This window comes from Phoenix dactylifera, chromosome 1 (assembly GCF_009389715.1).
Source record: "Phoenix dactylifera cultivar Barhee BC4 chromosome 1, palm_55x_up_171113_PBpolish2nd_filt_p, whole genome shotgun sequence".
Classification (NCBI taxonomy): Eukaryota; Viridiplantae; Streptophyta; class Magnoliopsida; order Arecales; family Arecaceae; genus Phoenix; species Phoenix dactylifera.
The window spans coordinates 30,117,838-30,144,547 of NC_052392.1; the positions used below are offsets into that span (position 1 = coordinate 30,117,838).

Sequence of the window (26,710 nt, forward strand, 5' to 3'; positions counted from 1 at the left end):
GTTCAGAGCGTGACAGAGGCAATCATATTTATTTTGATAGATATTCTGTTCAGGCGCTTGAACCTTCTTGGATTATAGCTGGATAGATAGAAGCAAAGCGGAGAGCAATGACATAATATGCGCATTGTGGTGGAAAATATGGGTACGTATATTTTTCGACAAACTTGTTAGAGTAAGATCTATGGAAATACATATAGGTTCAAAAAAAGGATTCCTTGAATATTGGGTATCTATTATTAAACCGAATCGAACACCTTTTGAAATGGCTGGAGTACCAAAACCTAAAGTTAGTGCAGTTATTGAAATAACTGCATGCAAAATGGCTATATGAACTCAATTTATTACTTTACGATGGGGATGTAGAACTAAACAAAAGGAATATTGAGGATGATAAAACAACCTCATGTTTATCTATTTTTGCATGGGTAATATTTCTTTTTTTTCCTTCATTCTTTGCATTGAAATAACATATTCAAATAAAAAATATATGATTCAACCTCAACCTCTTTTTAATGTAGCGGATAACAGCGAAGCTCGAGAATTGATGTGCATTCGAATTATAGGAGTTGGTAATCACCAATATGCTCATATTGGTGACGTTATTGTTGTTGTAATCAAAGAAGCAGTGCTAAATATTTATCTAGGAAGATCAGAAGTTATGAGAGTTGTAATTGTAAGTATACCTGAAGAACTCAAATGTGACAATGGTATGATAATACAATATAATTACAATGCAATGGTCATCATTGATCAAGAAGGAAATCCTAAAGGAACTTGAGTTTTTCGGGCGATTGCTTGGAATTTGAGGTAGTTGAATTTTACTAAAATAGTTTCATTAGCTCCCGAGGTATAATAAATACTAGTAGATGACACTAAGATTTAGCAGGCTATCTAAACTATCTCAAATTAATAAACTGTCTTGCGCGTATACTTTTTAAACTTTAATAATTCAAAAAAGGAAAAAAAAACATGTTGATTATATCAAAATTAGGAGGTACAAAAAAATGTATTCGTTATGGGTGGGGACACTATTGCCAATATAACAACTTTTATAAGACATTAACATGAATAAAAATGAATGGTTCAAATAACATCTACTAATATCACCGAGACATTGTTAAAATACTTTTGAGAAGGTTTTATTGAAAACGTTCAAAAACATTAGAAAAATAATAAATATTTGTTAGTTACAACCTTTGAATATATAAAGACTAGAAAACGAACATATAGAACTATTTTAAAATATACCAACTGACCCAATTTATGAATTTATTTCAACTATCAATGAATTCCTAAAATTTTAGGTGAAATGAGAATTGTAATTCTTTCTAGTTCTTATAGTTTAATGATGGATCAAGAAGCTTGACTAGCAAAAAGTGGAGAAGAAATTTTGTGTTATATATGGTGATCCTCCTCCACTAGTATTGTAGTTTTAATCTAACCTTCTATTTATGAAATAGAGAGAAAAAATGACTTATATACCTCTTCCTTCATTGGTTAATATTTTGAGGAGGTTACCTATGCATCTTTAGATGGCTACTATTAGAAAATGGATGGCCTTCAAACAAAATGGTTCATGAGCGCGTACCATATCATACAAGGTATGTGTTGTTTAATGGCCATCCCTGAAGGATTCTAGTTGAATCAAACCGATTAAAAATTATCTTGCATAAATAAATTATGTAAACACTGATAATGGCTCCTATTCTTTCCGGCTAAAAAATTATAACGTAAAATAAAAGGGTGGAAAAAAATATGGAGGAAACGTCTGCAGATAGAACCAAATGGTTCAATGTACACACATTACATACCTCCCAACGGAAAGCCAAGCAAAGAATAAAACATAAACAAATAAAATAAAAACCCCAAAAATCCCATGCTCAACAAAATTCCTTGATTATTGGTTCCCAGACCTACAAGAGGACCAGGGGAGTATATCACTAGAGTTTAGAGAGAGAGATTAGAGAGGGAGAAAGAAAGAGATTAGGGCCCTGGTGCGCACCATCATATCCTACGCCCGCCACCCCTTCTCCTCTCCCCTCTCTTCCCCCTCAACAAATACCCTCACCCACACTCCCCCCCCCCTCTCTCTCTCTTGACCCAATACCCAATGACCAAACCTTCAATGCCTCCCCTTCTTCTATTCCCTCTCTATCTTTCTTTCTCTGTAGAGGGATTCACAGATTAAAATTATAGATATAGATATCAACAAGCAAGATAGAGATGAGTTCAAGAAGGGTCAGAAGAGAAGAGAGAGGTCTTGACTGATTTTTTTCCCTTCTTTTCAAGTATTAAAAAGAAGAGAAGAGAATTCAATCCATCCAACTAAGCGGATGAAGCCCCAACAGAACACCACCGCCGAGCCTGTCTCTTCCACCGCCTCCTCCGCCGACGCGATGGTCCTGGAGCTCCGGCAGGCCGCGACCGCCGTCCAGTCCGGCGATGACCCCCTGCCCCCACCGGGCGGCCCGGCCCGCGACTCCCCCGGCGGCGGTGGAGGCGCGGAGTCCGTCCTCGTGGAGCGGCGCGGCGAGCACTCGGCCGTGTGCCGGTGGATGGTGTCGCAGTTCCCCCGCACCAAGGCCCGCGCCCTATGGTCCCGGTACTTCGAGGTCAGCGGCTACGATTGCCGCCTGCTTATCTACCCGAAGGGTGACCCCCAGGCCCTCCCCGGCTACCTCTCGATCTACCTCCAGATCGTCGACCCCCGGGGGTCCTCCTCCTCCAAGTGGGACTGCTTCGCCAGCTACCGCCTCGCTGTCGTCCACCCTGCCGATGACTCCAAGTCCATCGCCCGCGACTCCTGGCACCGCTTCTCCTCCAAGAAGAAGTCCCACGGGTGGTGCGACTTCACCCCCGCTGCCGCCATCCTCGACCCCAAGGCCGGCTTCCTCAATCCCCCCAGCGACGCCGTCCTCATCACCGCGGACATCCTCATCCTCCACGAGTCCGTCGCCTTCTCCCGCGACCACGAGCTCCAGCCTCCCCCTGCCGCAGCCGACGTCCTCAGCGGCAAGTTCACCTGGAAGGTCCATAACTTCAGCCTCTTCCGCGAGATGATCAAGACCCAGAAGATCATGAGCCCCGTTTTCCCCGCCGGCGACTGCAACCTCAAGATCAGCGTCTACCAGAGCTCCGTCGCGGGCGTTGAGTACCTCTCCATGTGCCTCGAGAGCAAGGACACCGAGAAGGTCCAGCTCGTCCCCGAGCGCAGCTGCTGGTGCCTCTTCCGCATGTCGGTCCTCAGCCAGCGCCCAGGCATGAACCACGTGCACCGCGACTCCTATGGCCGCTTTGCCCCTGATAATAAGGGGGGAGACAACACCAGCCTCGGCTGGAATGACTATATGCGCATGGCCGACTTCGTGGGGCCGGACTCCGGCTTCCTTGTCGATGACACTGCTGTATTCAGCATGTCATTCCATGTCATCAAGGAGTCCAACAGCTTCACGAAAAATGCCGGCGCGCTGCTCGGGGGAAGGGCTGCTGCGAAGAAGTCAGACGGGCACATTGGCAAGTTCACCTGGAGGATTGAGAACTTCACTAGGCTCAAGGACCTCCTCAAGAAGAGGAAGATTACAGGGCTCTGTGTCAAGAGTCGCAGGTTCCAGATTGGCAATCGGGACTGTCGCCTCATTGTTTATCCCAGGGGTATGCACATTATTTTCATCATCAGTTATCACCACCACAGCCGGTCCCAACTAGTTTGGGCTTAAGGCGTAGTTGAGTTGAGTTTTATCATCATCACCCTGACCTGTCATTTATCACCTTGAGTTACCTCTGAAATGCTGTAGGATTCTTCTGGATAGAGTTAGGAACTCACACCTGTTGGATGCTTTTTGATTACTAAAGCTAATTAATAATGTTCGTTGTGCCGCTTCTTACTGTGCCCAATTTGGCAGCAGCAATACTTAGCTTTAATCGCTCATATTGCTTGACTACTAATTTGTGATATAAAAGCATATAGTATATATACACTGTCTGATTCTGCCCTTTCCACACATTGGATCCTTAAACCCGTAATCGTGAATGTATAGTTTAGCCAGTATACTTGGCTTAGGTAGTTTCCTATATGCCCAAAACTGGTACTAATATTTCTCTTTTAACACTCTTCTATTGAATGCTGAAGCCCTCTAGTTGTTAAGGTAATAGTCTTCATAATATTACTTAGCTTTTGACAATTTATACTACCCAATCTAGCAATAATGTTTCTTTTTGTTTGTATTTGGTTGCTTGCATGATCTGATTAATTTGTGATAGAGGAAGGTTTATCTCCTTTATTTTGAATGCTTAAATTCTTAATGCCAAAGATATAGTTTACCTGGCTTTGGTGCTTCACATGTCCAAATTGGCCATAATCTTTCTTTGACACTATTTTATCAAATGCTAAAACTCAATAGTTGTCGGGGTATAGTATCCATAATTCACTTGGCTTTGGCAGTTCATATACCTGATTTAGTAGTAATGTTTCTTTTAGACTATTACTAGGAATAACATAGAGTGATACTTGGCTTTGATGGCTTATTTTACTTGATTAATTTGTAATACAAAAGCTCAGAAAATGATTGGATTTTCTCTTCTTTCATTTATCCTGTCAATGGCCCCAGGGCAGTCTCAACCACCATGCCACCTATCAGTGTTTTTGGAAGTCACAGATTCCCGTAACACAGCCTGTGACTGGAGCTGTTTCGTGAGTCATCGGCTGTCGGTTGTAAATCAGAAATTGGAAGAGAAGTCTGTCACCAAGGAGTCACAAAATCGTTACTCCAAGGCTGCGAAAGACTGGGGCTGGCGTGAATTTGTGACCCTGACGAGCCTCTTTGACCAGGACGCTGGGTTTCTTGTCCAGGACACTGTTGTATTCTCTGCAGAAGTTCTCATCTTGAAGGAAACCTCTATAATGCAAGATTTTAGCGACTCAACAGAGTCTGAATCAGGTGGCATGGGTTCTGGTTCTCAGATTGATGCTATTTGGAAGAGAGGGTCATTCACATGGAGGGTGGAGAATTTCCTGTCCTTCAAGGAGATTATGGAGACACGAAAAATCTTTAGCAAATTCTTTCAAGCTGGCAGTTGTGAGCTGCGAATAGGTAAATGGAAGCTCCAGGTTTCTTTTATTTTGCATCCATGTTATGTTACTTTGCTCTGGTTATTATACCCCTATGTTAAATTTTGCCCTTCACAATAATGCAGGTATCTATGAGTCATTTGACACCATATGTATATACTTGGAGAGCGACCAGTCATCTGGGAGTGATCCTGACAAGAATTTTTGGGTCCAGTACAGGATGTCTGTGGTAAATCAGAAGAATCCAGTGAAAACTGTGTGGAAGGAGTCTTCCATCTGTACAAAAACGTGGAACAATTCTGTTCTCCAATTTATGAAGGTCCCAGATATGCTGGAATCAGATGCAGGATTTCTTGTTCGTGACACAGTGGTATTTGTTTGTGAGATCTTAGATTGCTGCCCGTGGTTTGAGTTTTCCGATCTAGAGGTGAGATTGACTGCAGGAATATATTCTAAACATTATGATAGGTGGAGCCTCTTCATGATTTGTGTAGTACTGAAGGCTGAGCCTTTGAACAATAGATTTTATCTGGTAATGTTCTTTGTAACGACATGTTTCTTGGCTGCTAAAACCATTCTCATATGTGTAAACCCACTGCCAACTGTTCACATGGAACTCAACCATAGAATTAGATCTAAATGATGAAAATGCGGTCTTTATTCTCCAGCACCTATAGATTGTAGATCAATATCTGCTTGTAGATCTAAATGATGAAAAGGCGGTCTTTAAAACGCTTTTGCTGCCGAAGGTTGCTGAAATTAAGCACATGCCAGGACACTTTTTCATTTTGCGCTGCTGGAACCCACCCATTAAGCAGGCTAACTGGTTATTTGGTTTCTGTATGCTATGATGTATGCTGCCTAATGTTTCTTGCTTTAATCATACGGTTGGTAATTCGATCAAAGTTTCCTTGCTTTTTTGATATGAAGTACGTCTTGCCTTAAATCAGGTGAATTATGTTCAATTAAATCATGACAGCTTAGATAGGACATCATCGTCAATAGCTGCCACTGATACGTTCTCCTTTGACAACATTTACATTAAAGATATATTGTTTTTCCGAATTTCATAAGCAGTTAAGCACACAACCACCACATACATTGCTTACTGAATCCTTGAGGACCCTTTTGATGGAAAGGTTAGATATTCTTGGAAAAGTTCAAGCTGTAGGCTGTCAAGTTGGGAATAAGTAGCTTCTTGCTGACAGAGGTAACTCTGCTCAATGAATGTGCTTGGCGATCCAGGGAAGGTTTGTTTCCTGTTATCTAGGTTTTGCATGATGTAAATATCCGTTAATAGGGACTGCTTGATGATGAAAGAATAGTAATTGTTTAAACTTTCTGGAACAATTTTTCATTTTTATCCTGGAAAGCAAAAGCACACTATGTTTTTCCTACTTCCCTTTTTTGCTTTCATGTCCCTTTATCACTTAGGTCGAGGGGAAACTCTCACTAGTTCTATTTCAGAGTGAGCTAACACTTACAATTCACAATATCCAATTTGTACACATTTTTAATACCTTCAAACAATTAGATTGATAGCTGACTGCAAAATCACTCCCTTCCATGGGCCCTTTTCAACTAGAGTCCTGCTCTACAGCTGAAAAGTCTTGAAATTGGATTGTGATGAAGATAACCAACTCTGATTAAATAGTATAAGGCTTGCTGTTAAAGATACACTTCTCTATTCTTGATTTTTTTTCTCCTTTTTACTCTCTTCTTCGTTTCACCCTTTGATTTATCTTTTTTTTTATTTTTCTGATTATCGCTGACCTAATATTTGGTTATGTTGCATCTTAGTGATACATTATTTGAAATCTAAACTTGCTTTTGGTTCCCAAGAAGAGACCCTCTAGCTCTTTCCAAAGGGTTCACCTTACTAACTACACTACCACTTTATATTTGTCCATTTTTTGACTATATGTTTTTTTTCCAAAACTCGCCAAACTAGTACTAGAGGTTTTATCAGTCGGTGATCGGTTCAGTATGGTATGGGTTTGTGTCGAGCCATTCTGGGATGTATCGAAATAGGGAGGAGGGGGAGAGGGAGAAGGAGAGAGGAAGAGAGAGAGAGAGAGAGAGAGAAAGAGGGAGGGAAAGGGAGAGGAGAGAGGCTTGTATCAGCCTCAGATGATGCTCGACGTTGAGATCGTGACGTAGGGAGCATGGATTTGGTGACAGGGGAGGCTGTGGACGATGGAGAAAGCCTAAGGAGCATGGATCTAGGCGGAGGAGGCCATGGATGACAGAGAAGGCCTAGGGAGCTCAGATCTGGTTGTGGAGGATGCCTAGTGAGTGCGGATCTGGCATGGATCTCTCCTCCGCTTTCTTCCCTTTTTTTTGCTAGGTGGAGCCGTTGCTGGAGAAGGTAGCTGTAGGAGGGAGAGATCGATCGTGCGTGAGAGAGAGATTGATTAGGAGAGAGAGAGAGGGAGAGAGAGGAGCGCGAGACTCACTAGGTGGAGAAGGAGAGATGGCTTGAGGCTTTCGGAGAGCTAGAGGGGAGAGACTTTGTCGTAGGAACCGATCTTGAATGCAGGAATGTAGGAGAGACTTTAGGAGAACCATTCAAACGTAGGAGAGGAGGCTTTGCTTGCGATCTGTCTTGAGTATGTAGGTTGAACCGTGCTAGCAACCTATTGGTCTGGTTTGGTATGTACTGAATCGGTTGGTTCGACACGGTTCAACAATCGTTGGTTTTCCCTTTTTCTTTAGTGACCTAACGTCTTGAAGCTTTACTCCCTTCCGATTATCTAGATGCATCTATTTCCTTCCATCCATATTGCCCATTCCATGTACCTGCTTGTTTAGGAAATATAGTGATCAATCCAAAGTATCTTAAATCTCTTTCTTTGATTAACTGTGACAAAATAACCACCATTTTGGTTGCCTATACTATGTTTAGCCACAATATCGAAAATTCAATTAGTGGGGGGGAGTCAGCAAAGATGAGGCAAAGTTGGTACTTACTCTTGAAGCTTATTTCTCTACAGTCTCAGGCTCCTAGCCTTTTCGCATTAGTAAATATTGTTAACTAACAAATTTTCTTCTTCCACAAACATCACATGGCATATGGAGTACTATTTTCTTCTCTTTTCTTCTTCCTTTTTTTTTGTTTATATATACTCTTCGAAAATTCTAAGCAAGCATTGACATTTGCAAGGCGAGGCTGTTGAGACCCAAAAAATAAGGAAAATGACAATTAAATGGAGAAAGAAAAGCATTATTTGAACCATTGTATGCTTCTTGAGAAAGCAAAGCATTAGTTGAATCATTGTATACTTCTTAAGAAAGCAAAGCATTAGTTGAATCATTTACTACTTAAGCTACAAATACTATCTTGACATTCTATGTTGCATTGCTAGCTATTACACCAGGATGCACTAAAATCCCAGACAGCTTTCTGAGTGGAAAAAATCCTAGCCATGTGCATATGGCTGCAGGAATTTACTCTGTCATTTCTTATAATGGCTAAGACCATTGTTAATTTTAGCTCGTTCAAATCTTAATATGTAAAAAATCTTTGCCATACATATTCAGGTAATCCCAATGCACAAAATTCCTGTTCTCCTATCAGAAAAACGAAACTTATTTGCTTTCACTTTCTATTTTGTACCACTTGGTCAGCAAATTACATTTGCTGCATTGATTCTGCATTTCTGCACCTGTCAATTTGTTTCAATTTCCAGAATAATAATTGATTGCAAAGTCACAATCTCTGTCATGTTCAACTCTTCATAGATCTGATAAATTAAGACAAATCAGTGCCTTCTTTGTTGAATCGTACATGTTTGTGGAGTATGAGCATCTATAAAGGTTAATTGAAGCAACATTTCTGCATTGCCTAATCCAGAATAGTCTGAATGGTCTCAGAAAATATTTGGCCTTCGATGTTCCTTCTACTAGTCCTATCATCCATGGACTCTAATTATGTCTTTGTGCACATGGTAACATCGTGACAGTCTTTTGACCTGAAGCTCTTATTTGACCAAGATGGTAGATTTTCTCCTTTTCTTCTCCTATTCATTAATTTTCTATTCATGTTTCAGCTCCTTGATCATTAAGTCAAAAAATAAACCAGTACCTGGTCTTCATAAGGTTTATGCACACATAACCCTTCTTTTGCATATATTAAAAGGATAGCTACATTGTTTTCTACCTCCATGCTTTTTAAAAGAAAAAAGGGAGAAATGGTCCACATCAGTGAAATTATTGTTAGGAAAATTATAAATGATGGCTATGTTGAAATATGTTGTGGATAATTAACCTGATGGAAGTAATTTCTTATGCAAGAATAAACACAAAATTCATCAATTTCTAAAAGTTTATATTTTTTAAGTACATGAAAACTTGTACCTATATGTGCGTGCTGTTGTCACACATCTATGCATCCATATATACATGTATACTCCAAACTCGATAGCGGCTAATCTCAAATTAAATGTTAAGAAATATTGACAAAGATCAAGACCTTAGAGACTTTCTTAATATTTGAGCCTTTGTTTGGAAAGCTGATCTCAGTGTGTGACCATCCTGTTATGAGAGTGTCTTTGTGGATAATAAGTGCATCATGCTAGCAACTGATGACCACCTTCCTAGATATTGTTGCTTTATTCTATTCTACACGGGCTTAGTTCATGTTGTGGGTTTGGTCGTGTATCGAAATGTTGGATTCTATGCTTTAAGTCTATTGAATCCTAGTGGTACCTAACCATTCGATATGCCCCTGTATTTGCATAGATAATTTCTTGGAGCTGGCATAGCAAACAATACCATGTCTGTATATGGGCATATCGAGCCTCCGTACTGGTACCCTAAAAGGTTGATATCAAGGATTGCTGTGTCAGTACCAAGCATGTCCTGGTTTCCTGACAACATGGTTCGGTATGTCCCATTCCGTTCCATGCTATTCCCATATCGATACAACGGGGGAGAGGGAGAATGGGAGAGAGGAAAAGAGAGAGAGAGAGGAGAGGGTGGGAGGAAGATGGCCGGAATAGGTTGGCGTAGGACCGAGGAGTGGAGGAAGGGCTCTTTGTCAACTTCATTTAATTTCGTCAAATAAAAAAGGCCCTCCTCCAAGACCCTTATTTCGAATGAAACAAAAAAATGGAGGGCAGAGCCTTAATTTCTTCAAATAAAAAGAGCTCGCCTTTGGACCCTTGTTTTGTTCAAAATAGGAAAACCGGAGGGCAGAGCCCTTCCCCTGCCGTCACCGTATTACGAACAAAGGGGTGGAATTATGCCGGTCCTCCCCCGGTATGGTACGGAACGTTCCGAATTGGGTGGCTCGCGGTGGCACGGCGAACCTTGGTTGGTATGGTATGTCCTATGTAACTTAATATGGGTTGGTCGTTCTTTTCAGTATATAAGAATTTCTTCTTATAGAGTTAAGAGTTGTGTCTGAGTATCATATTAATGTCTATCTTTAAGTGTCGGGCGTGGGCACTTAGGCTAAATTGAAGGGTCTAGGTAACATTAGGAATTGATGGAATGTAATAAGTAACTGCATCTGATTTTGATAATTGGTGAAGTTCTCCTTGTGCTTTATAGTAAATGCGAAGGACATAAACATATTATTGAATATATAATACAGTGAATATCACATTTGAAGCTTCTTCAACCTACCTAATCAATAGACAAGGCTGTCTGTGAAAGCTTTGCCTTCTATTGTTATTGTATCTCTGTAGTTTGTCATTGACTAAATATTATCTACCTTTTATCGTCCATACAGGAAGATAGATTTTTAGATGGCTCATCTTTTCCCATGTCCATATGATTTTGTTAAATAAAGATGTCACTTCTCACATTTGTTAGATTGTTTTCTGTCAAAAAGTATTGTACTATGATGCTACTGTATCTCTATGACAGTCATCATTGGATGCATGAGAAAACTTGTTCTGCCTTCTTTTTTTATATATCTTGGGCGTGGCTTAAACTGCACGCTTTTATATGTAATCATCCTGCTTCATGTGCACTATCTGTTGCTTCTGTAGGTGGTTTCATGTCCGGTATGATGTTGGTTTCATCCTTCTTTGCTCTTTTCTGATTTTAAGCTCTCTGAGTTGCAACTGTTCTAGAGTTTCTATTGTCGATGCAAGATATTTCTAAGGATGATTTAATGTTGACGCATATAATCACATAGTCCTTGACGTGCTGGTTACATGATGCGGCTCGTAGCTTCTATGCATCTCAATGCACAGTGCCTTGATATTGGATAGATAGGTGAATTTGTGGACAAATCTCTTATTGGTTTGTCGTAGACAATCACGTGTCCTTATTTTCCCCCCTTTTCTTTCCTTTATCAGGTTTTGGCTTCAGAGGATGATCAGGATGCATTGTCAACAGACCCAGATGAACTTATTGAGTCTGAAGACAGTGAAGTCATTAGTGGAGATGAGGAAGAGATGTTCCGGAACCTTCTTTCCCGAGCTGGTTTTCATCTAACGTATGGAGATAACCCATCTCAGCCCCAGGTCACTTTAAGAGAAAAGCTTCTAATGGATGCTGGTGCAATTGCTGGATTTCTGACTGGTCTGCGGGTTTATCTTGATGAGCCTGCGAAAATTAAGCGCTTGCTTCTTCCCACCAAATTATCTGGGAGCACCGGGCGCAAGAAAGATGCCACAAGGGGTGATGCCAATTCTCCGAGTCTAATGAATTTGTTGATGGGGGTTAAAGTCTTGCAACAAGCTATTGTTGATTTACTTCTAGATATAATGGTTGAATGCTGCCAACCTTCAGAAGGAAGAACAGGAAATGGTTCTGAAACAAGTTTGAAACCTTCTATTGGTTCTAATGGAGCTAGCAGTCCGCCAGACTCCACTGGTGAGAGTGAAGTTACTGAGAGTGCGCAATGTTATGTGTACAAGAGTTTGGAATCTGAAGTGGCTGAAATTACCAAGGCAATCGCCAAACAGAGCTCAGACCTGATTGCGAAAGGGATACTCGACAAGACCATCCTGAAACAGTCCATTTTTCCTCCAGAGACATCTTCTGGGGATCTCCAAACAAATGATGGTTTTATTCGAGCTCACAAGGTAACACAATTAGTTAAGCTTCTGTATATCTGTGTTTTCTACATATGTTTTTTTCTTCTATAAGCTGATTACAAGAAATATTGTCTTTAGCTAAAATGGCCAGAACAATCTGAGGAACTTTTAGGATTAATTGTCAATTCATTGAGGGCTCTCGATAGTGCTGTGCCTCAAGGGTGCCCTGAACCAAGAAGAAGGCCTCAGTCAGTCCAGAAGATTGCTCTTGTGCTGGATAAAGCTCCAAAACATCTTCAGCCAGATCTAATTGCCCTTGTACCAAAATTGGTTGACCGTTTGGAACATTCACTCGCAGCATGTGCACTGCTGGACCACCTTCAGAAGCCAGACACTGAGCCATCATTACGCTTGCCGGTATTATAAATATCTAGCTCTTTCAGAGACATGTTTCCCCTTGAGCAAATTTATCCATCTGACTGGAGAATGTCAGTTAAATTATAGATTTACTTCTTTGTACGTTCAAAACTTTTAGCTGTCTCTTTTACATGTCAGTGGCTTATTTCAGTATTTTCTTTTCTTGCTTTTTTCCTCTTCAGGTGTTTGATGCTCTCGGTCAGTTGGAGTTTGGAAGTGAGGTGTGGGAACGTGTACTATTTCAGGCTTTTGAGCTGTTGACAGATTCCAATGATGAACCCCTTGTGGCAGCCATGAATTTTGTTTTCAAAGCTGCATCTCAGTGTCAGCACCTTCCTCAAGCAGTATGTTTGCGTCCTCTCTGAAATTTGAAGTTGATTATTTTTTAAATTTTTTCTGGCGCATTGGAACCTTTTTTACTGCTTGGCATCCTTTTCTTATATTTAATTTTCTTTCTGTTAGGTCAGGGCTGTCCGTTCAAAGCTGAAAAGTCTGGGTGCTGAAGCTCCACACTGTGTGTTGGATGTTTTAGCAAAAACAGTGCATACTTGGGCTGATGTATCTGAAGCCGTTTTAAGAGATATTGACTCTGATTGTGAGCTTGATAGGTATTGCATGACAACACCTTGTGGTAATTTTTCTTGTGGTGTAGATGGGCTCTGGGCTGAAGGGATGCATATGGGCCAAGAGCAGGTTGGGCATGGATGCCAACATCTGTCTGATGTTTACATCCTAATAGAAATGTTATCTGTACCCGGCCTACATGTTGAAGTTTCACAGGTCTTTGAGAGAGCTGTACTGCGAGGAGCTATTGGGCTGCAGTCAGTTGCCATGGTCTTGGAAAGACGCCATTCTCGATGGTTAAGTGTTAAATCTAGGCCTCTTGTGGATGATCAACCGAATAAACAAATCCTGGTAGATGGAAAATTTGAGCCATTGCCTGTCCAAGAAGATGACTTCACATCAGTTCTTTCCCTTGGTGAGGTGTTGTGTCTCTCTAGTGACACTAGTGTCCAGGACTTTGTGAGGATGCTATATGCTATCATGTTCAAAATTTATGCAGAGGAGCATTACCGATTTAGGATGTTGAAGGGGCTTGTCGAACATGCAACAAATACTTCAGATAATTGCCGCGTAGCTGATTTAGCTATGGATGTTTTGTCTTTTCTTGTTAGGGAGGAAGATGGGATTGCTAGACCAGTTCTGAACATGATGCGGGAGGTTGCTGAAGTTGCTCAAGTTGGTCGTGCAAATCTTTGGCACCAAATTTGTGCGATTGAAGATGAAAATATCCGTTTTCAAGAAGAAAGGCAAGTGGAACTTTCTGATTTTGCACGTGAAAAAGCTGTTCTGTCCCAAAGGCTAAATGAGTCTGAGGCAACTACCAACCATCTTAAGGTACTGCTGTCTTGTACAAGTTACTGATACACTAGTTAATTGGCTCTAAGTTAGCTTGTGATCCTTTATAATTGACTCATTTTTCATATCCAGTCTGAGTTAAGAGCTGAAATGGACCGTTTTGCTCGTGAAAAGAAGGAACTCACGGAGCACATACTTGAGGTTGAGAATCAGTTGGAATGGGTTCGATCGGAAAAAGAAGAGGAAATTGCAAAGCTCTCTGCTGATAGGAAAGTTCTTCAGGATCGTCTTCATGAAGCGGAGACGCAACTTGCGCAGTTGAAATCGCGGAAACGTGATGAATTAAAGGTAATGTATATTTTTTTCTTGGAAACTGTGGAAACACATGTTTTACTTTTCCAAAATTTTTTCCATCTGCATTCCAGGGAAACTTGAATAGTTATATATTTGAATGTACCTTGTTGACTATTTTTCTTTTAAATGATTGGGAATATGCTCTGTAGATTGTATGCTGATAATGGACATGCTGTTGTTACCATTCTTTATGTTTCATGTCTACTATGTACATGTAAATCAATTGCCAATTCCCTCATCCACTCAATTGAAAATCTCAACTGGCATGAACCCAAAATCATTTTTTGTTCTCTCGCTTCATCTTACTAGTGTCCCTGATCTGTAGTAGACATTGAATGGCATTGTCAGTGTTCATGTGGCAGTCTGTTCTGGATTTGTATCAGCTGTTATATTTTCATTGATAAGTTACAGGCTTTTACCTCTTTAAAGAATCATTTTTTTCTAACCAGATGTTATGGCTAATGATCTTAAAAAAAAATAAACTCATTGCACAGTGCGGTATGAGAAGTGGATTGAATGAATTCATGAAATTGGATTGTATATCCTAACATCTATTAAAAGATTGTATTGAAAGTAATATCTCGCCTTGATTTACATAATTAAATCCTTAGTTACATGAAGTAGAAACAGCAATAGAGCAGGATAGGGGTGATTGCTACAGGAGTGATGTTCAGTTACAGATTGTCAATTGTATGAGCACTTTATAAATATCTAAAAGTTATATATAATAGTTCATAATTTCATATGACCACATCAATGTTTGTATATATAGGATGAAAGAGGAATTTAGCTTAGAGGGGAATGGGCTTGGACTGTGGCTGAATTCCATATTAATTAGACCCACTAATGAATGATATATCAAGTGTGTCTTGTTTTGTAGGATTGCATCAAATAGTACTTGAGGTATATGTGGTAAAACCAATTAATTTGCCTTACTGAGAGTTGGATATCATCAGTGTTGTCTTTATACATAAGCAAACACTTATTCAGCAAGGGAAAACAAAGTGAGTGGTATTTAGGACATCAAATAACAGATTTCATACTATTTCTGCTTCCAAATGTAAAGTCTCAATACGCAAGCTGGTGCATTTTTAGGCAACTAAGGTAAGCCATCTAATACTTATAAGTTTTTGTATAATTCTTTTGGTGGTTCTAAAGCATAACTTACACCTAAATGCAATATCCAGTTATATATGACATGTAAATGAAACCAACCCATTATGGTTGATGATGGTGGGCCAGAAGTCCATCCATCCTTAATGACACACAACTTCTGGAAGAGCTTTTTAAGATTTAGAACCACTAAATAGTACTGGTTAGCATTAAGGTATCAGATCACAGGGGGCTTTAAATTGCGGATCCACAATATTTGAATAATAGATATTCCATCTTGTAAATGAATACTGCTTATTTGTCTTTTATTTTTCCACATATAAAATTCAAAATTTGTGATGCAATTTTTGTTGGAATCTCACTGCATTCCAAGGTATGAATCTTAAAAATTGTAGTGTTTTATGGACAGTAGGATTTTCGTTTCTCTTCAATTTGATACATCAAAATCTTTCATTTTTCTTTCTGTAATTCATTCTGCAAGCTTTGTGCTATTTACGTCAATGTTACTTCAAACTGTCATTACTCTTCTGCACATTCTTCTTTTTGCAATACAATATTAGTTCTTTTATTGGTAATTTAAGGTGTTCACAAGGACTACTCATGTGCACTGGATTGATACTGTAAATGAATTGATCCTTCAATTGATGCAGAGGGTAATGAAGGAAAAGAATGCTTTGGCTGAAAGGCTGAAAAACGCGGAAGCTGCACGAAAAAGATTTGATGAAGAATTAAAACGGTATGCCACGGAGACAGTGACCAGAGAAGAAGTCAGGCAATCACTTGAAGATGAAGTTCAACGACTGACACAAACAGTGGGACAAACTGAAGAAGAAAAACGGGAGAAGGAAGAACAGGTGGCTCGCTGTGAAGCGTACATTGATGGGATGGAAGCAAAGTTGCAAGCATGCCAGGTTTTCCATCTTCTCTTTGCTTAAATTTCTTCAAAATATTATCTACAATTAGGTAATCTCATCTTAGCCATGGCTTCCCTGGTTTAATGATTTATGATAAACTTTTAGATCGTCCTCATTCTATCTCTACATTTTATATGGTTAACAGAAATTTATGACAGCTGCTATTGGGTATCAGGAAATATATTTTTTTCCTGATACAGGCTAATGGTCAGATTATTGGTATACGCTAGAAGTGCTTTATTGATATTAGTCTGTTCTCCAGCAGTTAGGCTCTATCCATGTTCTTCATTTTTCTAGGTCAACATCAGAGTAGAAGGAATATGTCAGAAACCTTAAAATCTCGGGAACATTTATCATATATCCTCCTATATTACTACTTTGTTATAGATGCTTGTTTAGGGCACTGGACACACCCACCAGAATAATGTCCCTAATATTTTTTAAGACAAAAATTAGTTATATGTTGGTTGTCTAGGCAATGGCATTTCAAAATTGCCTTTCACTGTGTATTACTTCGTAGCATTTCTTGGCTTACTCTGTGTTCCTGAAGGATGTTCACTCTATTCAGTTGGCATACAAGAGCCTGAGTGATACCGTTGCTATAAGAATAACTCAAGCTTCACTCATTACTTTAATAATGGAACTATCACAAATATTTCTCTGAATATAAGAAAAGGCATTTCACCAATATTTGGGCTGGTTATAAGAAAACTGTTTGGTGGAGATTGTTGGAAACTTTACTTTGGAGCCTGTGTAGGATCAAGTAACCCATCCTTTCGAAAAAAGTTGGGTGGAAGTGCCTATGAAGCATTTTATATAATTCCACGGCATCAAGTATTGTAAAATAAACATCTATTCATGTGGTTAGTATTAAGTTCTGCCGAACCGGTACTGCGACCTGTACTAGTTGGCGGGCGGTTCGGTACGGTACCAATTTGGTACCCTACCGATACGGGATGCTTGGGCATGCTGATTCTAGCACACCCATTTTTTTTAAAAATTTTTTAGGTTTGATTTATTGGTAATTAATTTTTCAACTTTTTCAATGATTTTAAATATAATTTGATATTTCTTGATATTTCTAGATATTTTTTTGATGTTTCTATGATCCCGGTATAATCTAAATGATGTATTTTGTTGTTTTAAAGCGATAAAAAATATAAAATAATTAGTGAGATATTATATGCTTTAAGAAGCAATATGAAATATCATAAAATCAACTAGTGAGATGAAAAATTTAAAATAATACAATCAAATTCATATATTTAAAGTACAATATACATACTGATATTTAAAATCTCGTCGAGTGGCGGAAGAGAAAAAACTGGGAGTTGGCGCCTACATAACTGGTAGCTTGCTTACCAAGCCGTCCTGGCAAGCTCCTCCAGTTCGATTATTATTCAGCCTCTCGTAAATATCCAAATTATTAGCATAGTCAGAGGCACATTAGCCCACCTCTCTAATCAAGTAGCGTTATAGTCCTATATGCTTATCCCATAAGAAACACGCTCTGGGTTATAAGCACTCTCGGATCTCTTGCTGAAGCTCTGGCTATGAGAAGTGTCCTCTGGTTGATAATACGATTGTGAAGGGGTCCATCCGAATATGCCAACAGCAAAATTCGATCCGTAAGATGCTCTGGACAGCGTAGGGTAGTAGCCATCGAAAGATGATGCCTCATGCGCATCATATCCATATCCGTATGAGTCATATGTTGCTTGTGGCTGCGAATAATAGAATCTAGCATACGACTTGGAATCTGATATGTTTATGGATTCTACTCCACATGCGAGGTCGGAACCTGATACATTATGGATCCTACTCCACGAGCGAGGTCATCTGTAGCTGCATCATGTCCTTCTGAATGTCCTCGAGAAGTCCGTCTCCTATATGCAATCATAGACTCGCGGGCTCTACCAGATCATGCACCATGGTTCCTATCCTGTGTAGCATGCATAAATTGGGACTCATTAGTGAATCGAAGACCATCCTATGGCCGTCTCATAAACGATGGTCTCATGTTTTTCACTTTTTCTGGCCAACGGATCCATGACCACTAGAAATGTCATCGCTGCTGCTTCTGGTCCTTGAATCTGAGTGAACTGACTTCTCCATACTCTTCATTAGGGTTGCAACTGTCTTTCCTTTTTCTTTTTTGCTGCACCGAGCGGCTACCTGCTTACTCTTCGTGCCTTTATGTCTGGCTATGCTAAGAGGATGGATGTCCCTCTTCTAACTGAGGCGACCGGGTAACATGGTGACCTCGTTTAAACAATTCGTTTATATCTTTAAGTGGATGTCTCGGACAAGGAGTCATGTGATGACCGTTTTGCCAGTGACCTTTGTAGCTATGACTGATCAGTTTGAAGGATGCATGGAATGTTGTGATTTGCCTATTGTGTTGCATCGACTCCTAGTCTCGTTGGCTACGAAATTGGCCGATCGTGAGGCGATTCTGGCCTTTCAAGCTCCGACTCCTGCTGTTGGCCCACAAGCTATCTGATTGGAGGATCATCGTCATCGTCAACGAAAGCATTGTGGATCGGATTTGTGTACTTTAGCTTCACTCCCTTCTTAATGCACTTTAGCCTCAACCTCAGATTGTAGTGAATGTATACAAGATCGTTGAGACGCTTCTGTGTTAGACGGTTTCTCTACTTGCTATGGATGAGGGCGAAGGTGAACCAGTTACGCTTATAGCCACTCGAGGAGATTTCTGGGAGAGGATCTAGATAGCTAGCCGTTTTTGATTTCTCATGGACAAACCAAAACAAATCCATCATTTAGCTGAAAAACATTGAAGAAAATTATATATAAGATAGTATCATATTAGTAACCATTTAACGTCAGGTATTAGTTATTGTTGATATATAATATACCTGGATTCATGCCTTTTTTTACTTACAACAGTTGCCGAGATTCCAAAGTTGTCAGCACCCTCTTTAAATATTTTGGTCTGTAAAAAAGAATCATGTTGTAATATGTTAATAATTGAAGATACCACTTAACTTATGCATGTCACTTAAGATAACTTACCTCTTTTAGATTAATCTTGTAAATCACATTACGTAGAGCGTCCAGAAGTTTGTCATCCATATCGATTCTGGGTACGGTGTGTTGAAACCTCGAGTTCAGGTAGTAAGCTGCGGATAGGGTTCGTAATTATTTTAGTAAAATTGTACGAGTACGGAAGCAGCTAAATTTTTAATATTCTTGCTTATATGCTAGTTGTAAATCTCTACCCATATGGTAGTCCTAGCGCTGTTCAATGATGTTGATGTACTTCTGGGCATGTCTCGGATCTGCATCTTTGATCTGATTCTTTGCCCTATCCATCATATGATACAAGAAGTCTATCGGGGGTACCTCTTGTTGTCTACAACCTGAAGCACTTTGTACACTATCTTCTCAGCCCGCTGCCAGAACGTCTGCCTTGTCACGAAGTCTTCGATAGTGCTCCCTTTAGTGCCGGCCCTCACAGACATGCTTTTCTGCCACTCAGGATTGACAAACATCTGACACAAGGCTGCTTTTCTCTCAAGAAGGATATCAAGAGCAACATGGTTGCATATTGTGTCACACTTGATCTCAAGATCTCTTTCTCTGCATACCTCCTTATCAATGATATGATCCATTTACGATTATAAATATATTTGGTGATGGTTTGGGCTGTCTTTACAGTCTGTTGCACTCTACAAATCTTCGCGATGTTCATCAATATGAGGGCGATACAATGTGCAGCATATGGGGTTCAGAAAATATGTGGTTACCGCTCCATCAAGATCTCCCTGGTGGCTTTATATTGTGGCCTATTATCATTGATGACCCGCATGACATTCTCCTTTCTTACTTGATCAATCACCTCCTTCATCAATCTGAGGATGTACATGGCGTCGTGCACCTGATCGAAAGCATCAATTGACTTATTGAAGAAAGTCTTCGTATCACAATATATCAAGAAGTTGACAATGCTTCGTCTAGTAGGATTTGTCCAACCATCACACATCACCGTCTGTCCATATGTGGGCCACTTGCTCTTGTATAAATAATCCACTTCCTAGGTCCTTCTTAAAGTTGTCAAGAAGCTCATCGTAGATATTCTTTGATCCTACAGGATCTACACCGAGACCGACAACCTGTATGGAAGAAATGACAGACTTATAGTACACATTATCTGTCGCATTCGTTGGAATGTGGCTGAAGTGGAAGCAGAATCTAATAGCTTGCCGCATCTCTCTTTTTATCTTTTTTTACCCTTGTGTCAACCTTTTGCTGTTTCGAATCCTTGTTGGAGAAGGCATGTGGATCTAAGTCATGAATGGCGATTCTTGGTAAAATTTTTCTGGAGGACTTCTTTTTGCTTCCAAAAGCCTCCAGCATAGATGCAATATGACCACCGCCCTTACTAACGGCCTTCCTAACTAAGGAGTAGAGCTGATCAAAACCGGGCCGGGCCGGGCTCGGGCCGGGCTCTACAGCAGAAATTAGGCCCGATGGTTATGCCTAGACCCGGCCCGGCCCGACTGTCGGGCTTAAATTTTTGTCCAGGCCCGACCCAACCTTATAAATCTGGTCCCAGGCCCGACCCGACAGGCCCGACCCGAGAGGCCCGACCCGACACCCGACCCGACAGGCCCGACCCGACAGGCCCAATTTTTTTTTTTTTTTGTTTGGAATCTAGAAATGGGCAAAAATGGCCCAACAGCTTAATGAGCTCTCTAAAACTAGATGTATTTTTCTATCTTTATTTTATTTCTCCAATGATTAATTGGTTAATGTTAAGGATATAACTAGCCTATTTCAAATAGATAGTGAATAGATAGTGTTGGTGGTGGTTTTAAACTTTGAAATTTGGATATATCTACAAACATTAAAAAAAAAAATTGCATTTTCAAGCCAATAGAAAGAAAATAAAATGTATGAAACACTATTGTCCAGCTGAAAATTACAACCCAACAATAAAAACTACAAACTTAGACAATTACATATTTAGACAAAATACAAATTACATTGTCCCATTAACATTATAACAAACATGCATCTTTGTGCATTCAAAAGTAAATGTAATCATAATTCGTGAAGCCACTTTCATAATAGAAAACTGTTGAAGAACATGAATAATTAAAAAAAATAAAGTTCCATCCAACTGGAAAAAAAAAAGGATCAGAAGTCCATCTCAGGGAGAAGAAACCGAGAGGAGAAAATCAAAAGAATCTCCACCCTCCAAGAAATCCATCTCCAATCCCCCGATCTTTCTTCCTGATGGCCCAGCTGGAACTGGAGCAATGTGAGGGAAGGAAAACCAAGACCAAAACCAAAAAAGAGAAGGAGCTGGAGCTAGAACTCGTAGCCACCTCCCTCCCCCCCCCCCCATCTCTCTCTCTCTCTCTCTCTCTTCCATCTTGGAACTCGTAGCCGGGATCGAGCTCGAAGAGGAGGAGGACTGCCGGCTCGCACCCGGCCGTCACGACGGCGATGGTCTCGCGGAGGCGGTCCACGCAGTCGACGAAGTCGAGAAGACGGGGTAAGGAGGAGGTCCTGGATGAGAGGCGGAGGAGGCGGCGCTGGAGGGACTCCACGAGAGCGAAGCTACGGAGGAGGGAGAGGGCCGGGGGGACGGCGCGGTTGATGCGGGCGTGGAGGGCCTTGGTGGCCATGGCCTGCGACTGTAGCGGTGCCACCGCCTCGGTGACCGCGTCCAGGGAGTTGAGGCCGAGGGAGAGGCGGGCGTCCACGGCGGCGAGGCCTTTGTCCATGCGGGCGGAGGCACGGAGAATGGAGACGATGTTGGAGCGGGAGGCGCGGAGCGCGGCGATCACCGCCTCGTCGTTGTCGTCGACCGCCATCGTCGCTCGCTGCTCCTCCTGGTGCGGCGGCTCTCAGCGAGGGAGGGGGGGTGCGGCGGCTCTCAGCGAGGGGGGGGTTTAGGACTTTAGACTTTAGTCTTTAGGGTTTCTCAAAAAAATTTTAATATATTATATCAATGTTTTATGGTCGGGCCGGGCCGAACCGGGCCATTTTTAAAAGTTTCCAGGCCCGGCCCGATTTTTTTGGTCGGGCCGCTTTTCCTGCCCAGGCCCGACCAATGGGCGCTTTTTCAATGCCCAAGCCCGAAAATTTTCGGGCCGGGCTGGGCGGGCCAGAAGGCCCGTGATCACCTCTACAAAGGAGGTTCTCTTGAATACTAGATCTGCCTTGCTGGTCACAGAACCAAAGCCCGACTCATAGCCTAAATCGAGCCTTATGTCTGGCCCTCATCTTGTTGCTACTGATAGTTCAGGCTCGCTTGAATGGCAGTCTGAATCCGTGCCTCCTCATCATCTAGAATGAACGCCTCCTCTGACTCTCTGAAGTAATAAAAAGGGTTTGCTACGCGACGGTCTACCTTCGCATTCTTCTTGGCAACCCTCTTCTTCGTTGTTCTAAAACCAATGAAGTACTTCATTAGTTGCTAGACAGTATGTGGGTATTTTCGACATATAGATTCGTCGGGATAACCACTAGTTAGGTGCTGCTTCAACCTAGTTACCCCTCCTCTCTTGAACTTTGTGTTGCACCAGTTGCACTTCTAGTTGTGCCGACTGAGAGTATTTGTCTATGATCCCAACCTATGCTACGCTATAACTTTTTTTTTTTATGGTTCCATTCATGCAGGTTTATGAAGTATGTCAGTTTGTCAATTATTTAAAAATAGCGAGTATGATCCAAAAATATTTTTTACTTCAAAAAATACATATGATTTATCTAATACATAGTATTAATTTTTCATATTTATTTATTATATATTTTAAATATTATTTAAATTTAAAAATATGTTTAAATAGCATAAATTTAGAAAAATATATTTTTTATTTCAGAAAATACTTCTGAAATATGTAATTTGTACTACTAATTTTTTATAATTGTTGGTATTAAATTTATATTTTTTAGTATTTTTAAATTAAAAATAATTTTTTAAATATAAATATTTAAAAAATAATAATTTGAGCTATGATCCATGTAGAACCATACTATGGAGGCTACATATATTTTTTTAGGCCCATAGGCATATATTAAAAGCTACTTATTTCTCAATTTTTAAAAAAATTTAGACCTACGCCACTATATGCATGATTGTATTAAAATTTGAATAAATTGATATCAAATTTAGCTGGGAAGTAGCTTGCATGCTCCTAAATACGCTTCTGACTTTATAGTCTCTTTTTGAATTTTATTTATTTTTATTTTTAATATAAAAATATATTTTTTAATTTTAAAAATTATATAATCCAAAAATTAAAAAAATTTATGGAATTGTGCGGATCATCCATAGATCTGCAACATACCATGAAATCATGCCAAAATCAAAAATTTTGGCATGATATCCTTACATTTTGCAAATTTCAAAATATTTTTTGGCATTCAAAAAAAAAGAGAGGAGAAAATAAGATAGGAAAGAGGAAGCATACCTTTTGGTTTGGATCCTTCTTGAATCATGCGGAATTGGTGCATATTTGGCCGGGGGGAGGGGGTTGGAAAGAAAGACGTTGGGAAAGTCGCAGAAACTTCTCGGGCCTTCATGACTCTCTTTTAAAACCAAAAGAAGAGAGGGGAGAGGATCGGTTCAGAATTGGTTTGACTCAGTGCGAACTAGCCGGTTCGCACCGATCCGACCGAGTCCATGCAGCTCGGGACTGATTACGGCCGGTTTATATCGGTTTGGGACTGATTCCGAAATAAATGGGTGATCTGACCGGATCCCCTTCCGAGTCGGCTTGGTACGGGCCGAGCCGGGCGGTTCGGCCCGTTTTGGCAAACTATGGTCAATATTTTTTTTTAAGGAAGATGCATGATGTAAAAATTCAAGAAAATGATAAACAATGAGTGGTTCATTGATTATAAAAATAGTAAACTTTTTGCTATTATAGTATTGCCAAATTGTCAATAAAGATAATTTAAGATTTGGTGGAAGAGTCACAAAGTGGGCGTAGAGCATGCTTAAGATTTTGAAGCAGGTGTTGCATCTTAAAAAGGGAACTGTTTTAAATATCTATTCAATTGGTGAAACTTGTGATGTGTAGTTGTTAGAAAATGAACATATGTGGTAAAGTAATTATTTTGCTTAAGGTTTGTTATCGTGAATTCTTTTAACCCACAGGACAGGAGAAAGGGAGGGAGGATGTTTGAGTATACTTTCGTTTTGAGCAAAGTACCGACTGTTTAATATGAACGCCTTTGCTGAGTAGTGCTCAGTATCCACTGTTTCTGTCATCATCGGCAGCATGATGCATGAATGGATTATTGATGTGCTATACGTGGAAGTCGATCCATGCCACAACATGGTAGAGGTCAACTGTATACAAAAGCAACAAAACCTTGTTCCAGGTCTCATGTGGCATGGTCAAATTAATATACAAGCTTGGCAAATGTTTCTGTTGCTCTATTTGGAATTTATTCATGCATTGACTCCCAACCACACTTGAAGACATCATTAATAATTTAATATAGTCTATACTTTGAATCTTTACAAACATGCCATTGTTACGTTGAATAAATTAAACTCAAATTTGTTGAAACAAGAAAATGTTCAAGTTTAATTATGTCGGTGCATATATAGCGGTAAAATTTTGAATTCTTCGAGAAAATACAGAAACATCAAAATAGTACCATTAACAAAATCCAACAGCATAGGTCAAAATAAGGTTGAACATGCATCTTACTGCTAATGCATTTTAAAGCAAAACAAGCTAGACAGTTAAACTATTTTTGTAGAATCTTGTTATACAGAAACCTAAAATTCCCCAAAACATTTAATGATTTACAATTACTTTCAACAAGATGTATGGTACTTCTACTAACATAACAGTTGAACTATTTTCGGAGTATCTTGTTATGCAGAAGCCTAAAATTCCCCAAAACATTTAATGATTTACAATTACTTTCAACAAGATGTATGGTACTTCTACTAACATAACAGTTGAACTATTTTTGGAGTATCTTGTTATGCAGAAACCTAAATTCTTGAAAACATTTAATGATTTACAAATAGTTTCAACAAGATGTGATGAAATCATATGATAATGGTACATATAGCTAGACAAGGTAGCTTTAAATGATAAACAATTTTAGTATGATTGTGGATTATAATAAGGCATGATTGAAAATTTATGGCCATCAAAAGTAACAAAATTTTCTATTATAGATTTTTAAACAATAAAATAGAGAAGGTCGTCTACCTGATCATCACCAGTTAAAATTGAGAATGTTAAAATGTTCACAATTTTCAGACAGCCGATTTTTCCAGAAGATTAGGTCTGTTGTTCACCTTGTTTCCTTTTTGGATTCGAGTCAATCCTTCGTCATGCTACTTTCCCTAAAAATAATAAATGAACGAGTTAATGAAGGAATGATGCCATCTTTGCTCTCTGTCACCACTTATTTTCGGGACAAAATTATCTTCCATGAGAAGTGATCTCAGGAGGCCAGTTGCCCAGAAAGGGAATGGCAAATTGGGACACCACCTAGTATGTTATGCTGGTTTAGGTGGATATGGAGTTTTAAAGCTGGAAAATTTTGATTGCAATAACTGATAGCAACCTGATTGAGATTAGTAGTATATTTCATTAATTGATCAGCCAGTTTTAGTAGCTGGAGATATGAATTTCTGCCACTGCATCCTGTAAAAACAATCAGAGCACGTAACGGTGGGCCTGATGGCCGTCCCTGTCACTTTGTTGTGGTCATTGCTGTGTGTACGATGTTCCGAATCCTGATAGTCTTGAAACATGCCCATCTTCCCATGCCCACCATTTACCTTGCTGTTTTTTTTTTTTTAATTTTTCTAATCTGAATTCTCATATTGTACTTATTTCCATGTATGTGCAGCAATATATTCATACCCTTGAAGCTTCACTCCAAGAAGAAATGTCTCGTCATGCTCCGCTTTATGGTGCTGGCTTGGACGCCTTGTCAATGAAAGAGCTCGAGACGCTCTCTCGCATTCATGAGGAAGGACTAAGACATATCCACATGATTCAGCAGAGGAAAGGCAGTGGGACTTCTATTGTGAGTGGACAAGCCCTTCCACAAGTCCATGGCTTATATCCCACGGCTCCTCCGTTGGCTGTTGCTCTGCCACCTTCTATCATCCCTAATGGTGTAGGAATTCATGGTAATGGACCTATGAATGGGGCAGTGGGTCCTTGGTTCAACCCCACTTAAAAACAGAAGCGAAAGTTTCTGTAATTTCATGTAAGAAACAATATCTTTTGGCTGGCCTTGTTTTACCAGCTGCCAGGTAATTCATATGATAAGCTTTTCTGCCCTCGTCTTTCCAAGTTGCTTCATCATTTGATCTGGTAGAACTATAGGATCTTTACCCAGTATGAGAAAGTGTTTCCAAATAAATAAGAGAACAAAAATACACAATCCTGAGAGAATAGTCTTGTAATAATTAAACATGAAAGTGAAATCCGATGGAGCTAGCAGTTGCAAATGAAAGATTTTTGGAATGA

At 40.0% G+C, this 26,710-nt stretch overlaps 1 protein-coding gene across 1 annotated transcript; it reads left to right on the forward strand.

The window, feature by feature from the left end:
• Window positions 1-1,971: 1,971 nt before the first annotated feature.
• On the forward strand, window positions 1,972-26,710 carry LOC103719544. Its single transcript, XM_008808836.4, has 10 exons — window positions 1,972-3,651; window positions 4,608-5,090; window positions 5,194-5,495; window positions 11,377-12,108; window positions 12,199-12,477; window positions 12,660-12,821; window positions 12,940-13,875; window positions 13,969-14,184; window positions 15,954-16,214; window positions 26,082-26,710. The coding sequence occupies exons 1-10, from the start codon at window positions 2,334-2,336 to the stop codon at window positions 26,415-26,417; spliced, it is 5,025 nt and encodes a 1,674-aa protein (XP_008807058.1). The 5' UTR covers window positions 1,972-2,333; the 3' UTR covers window positions 26,418-26,710.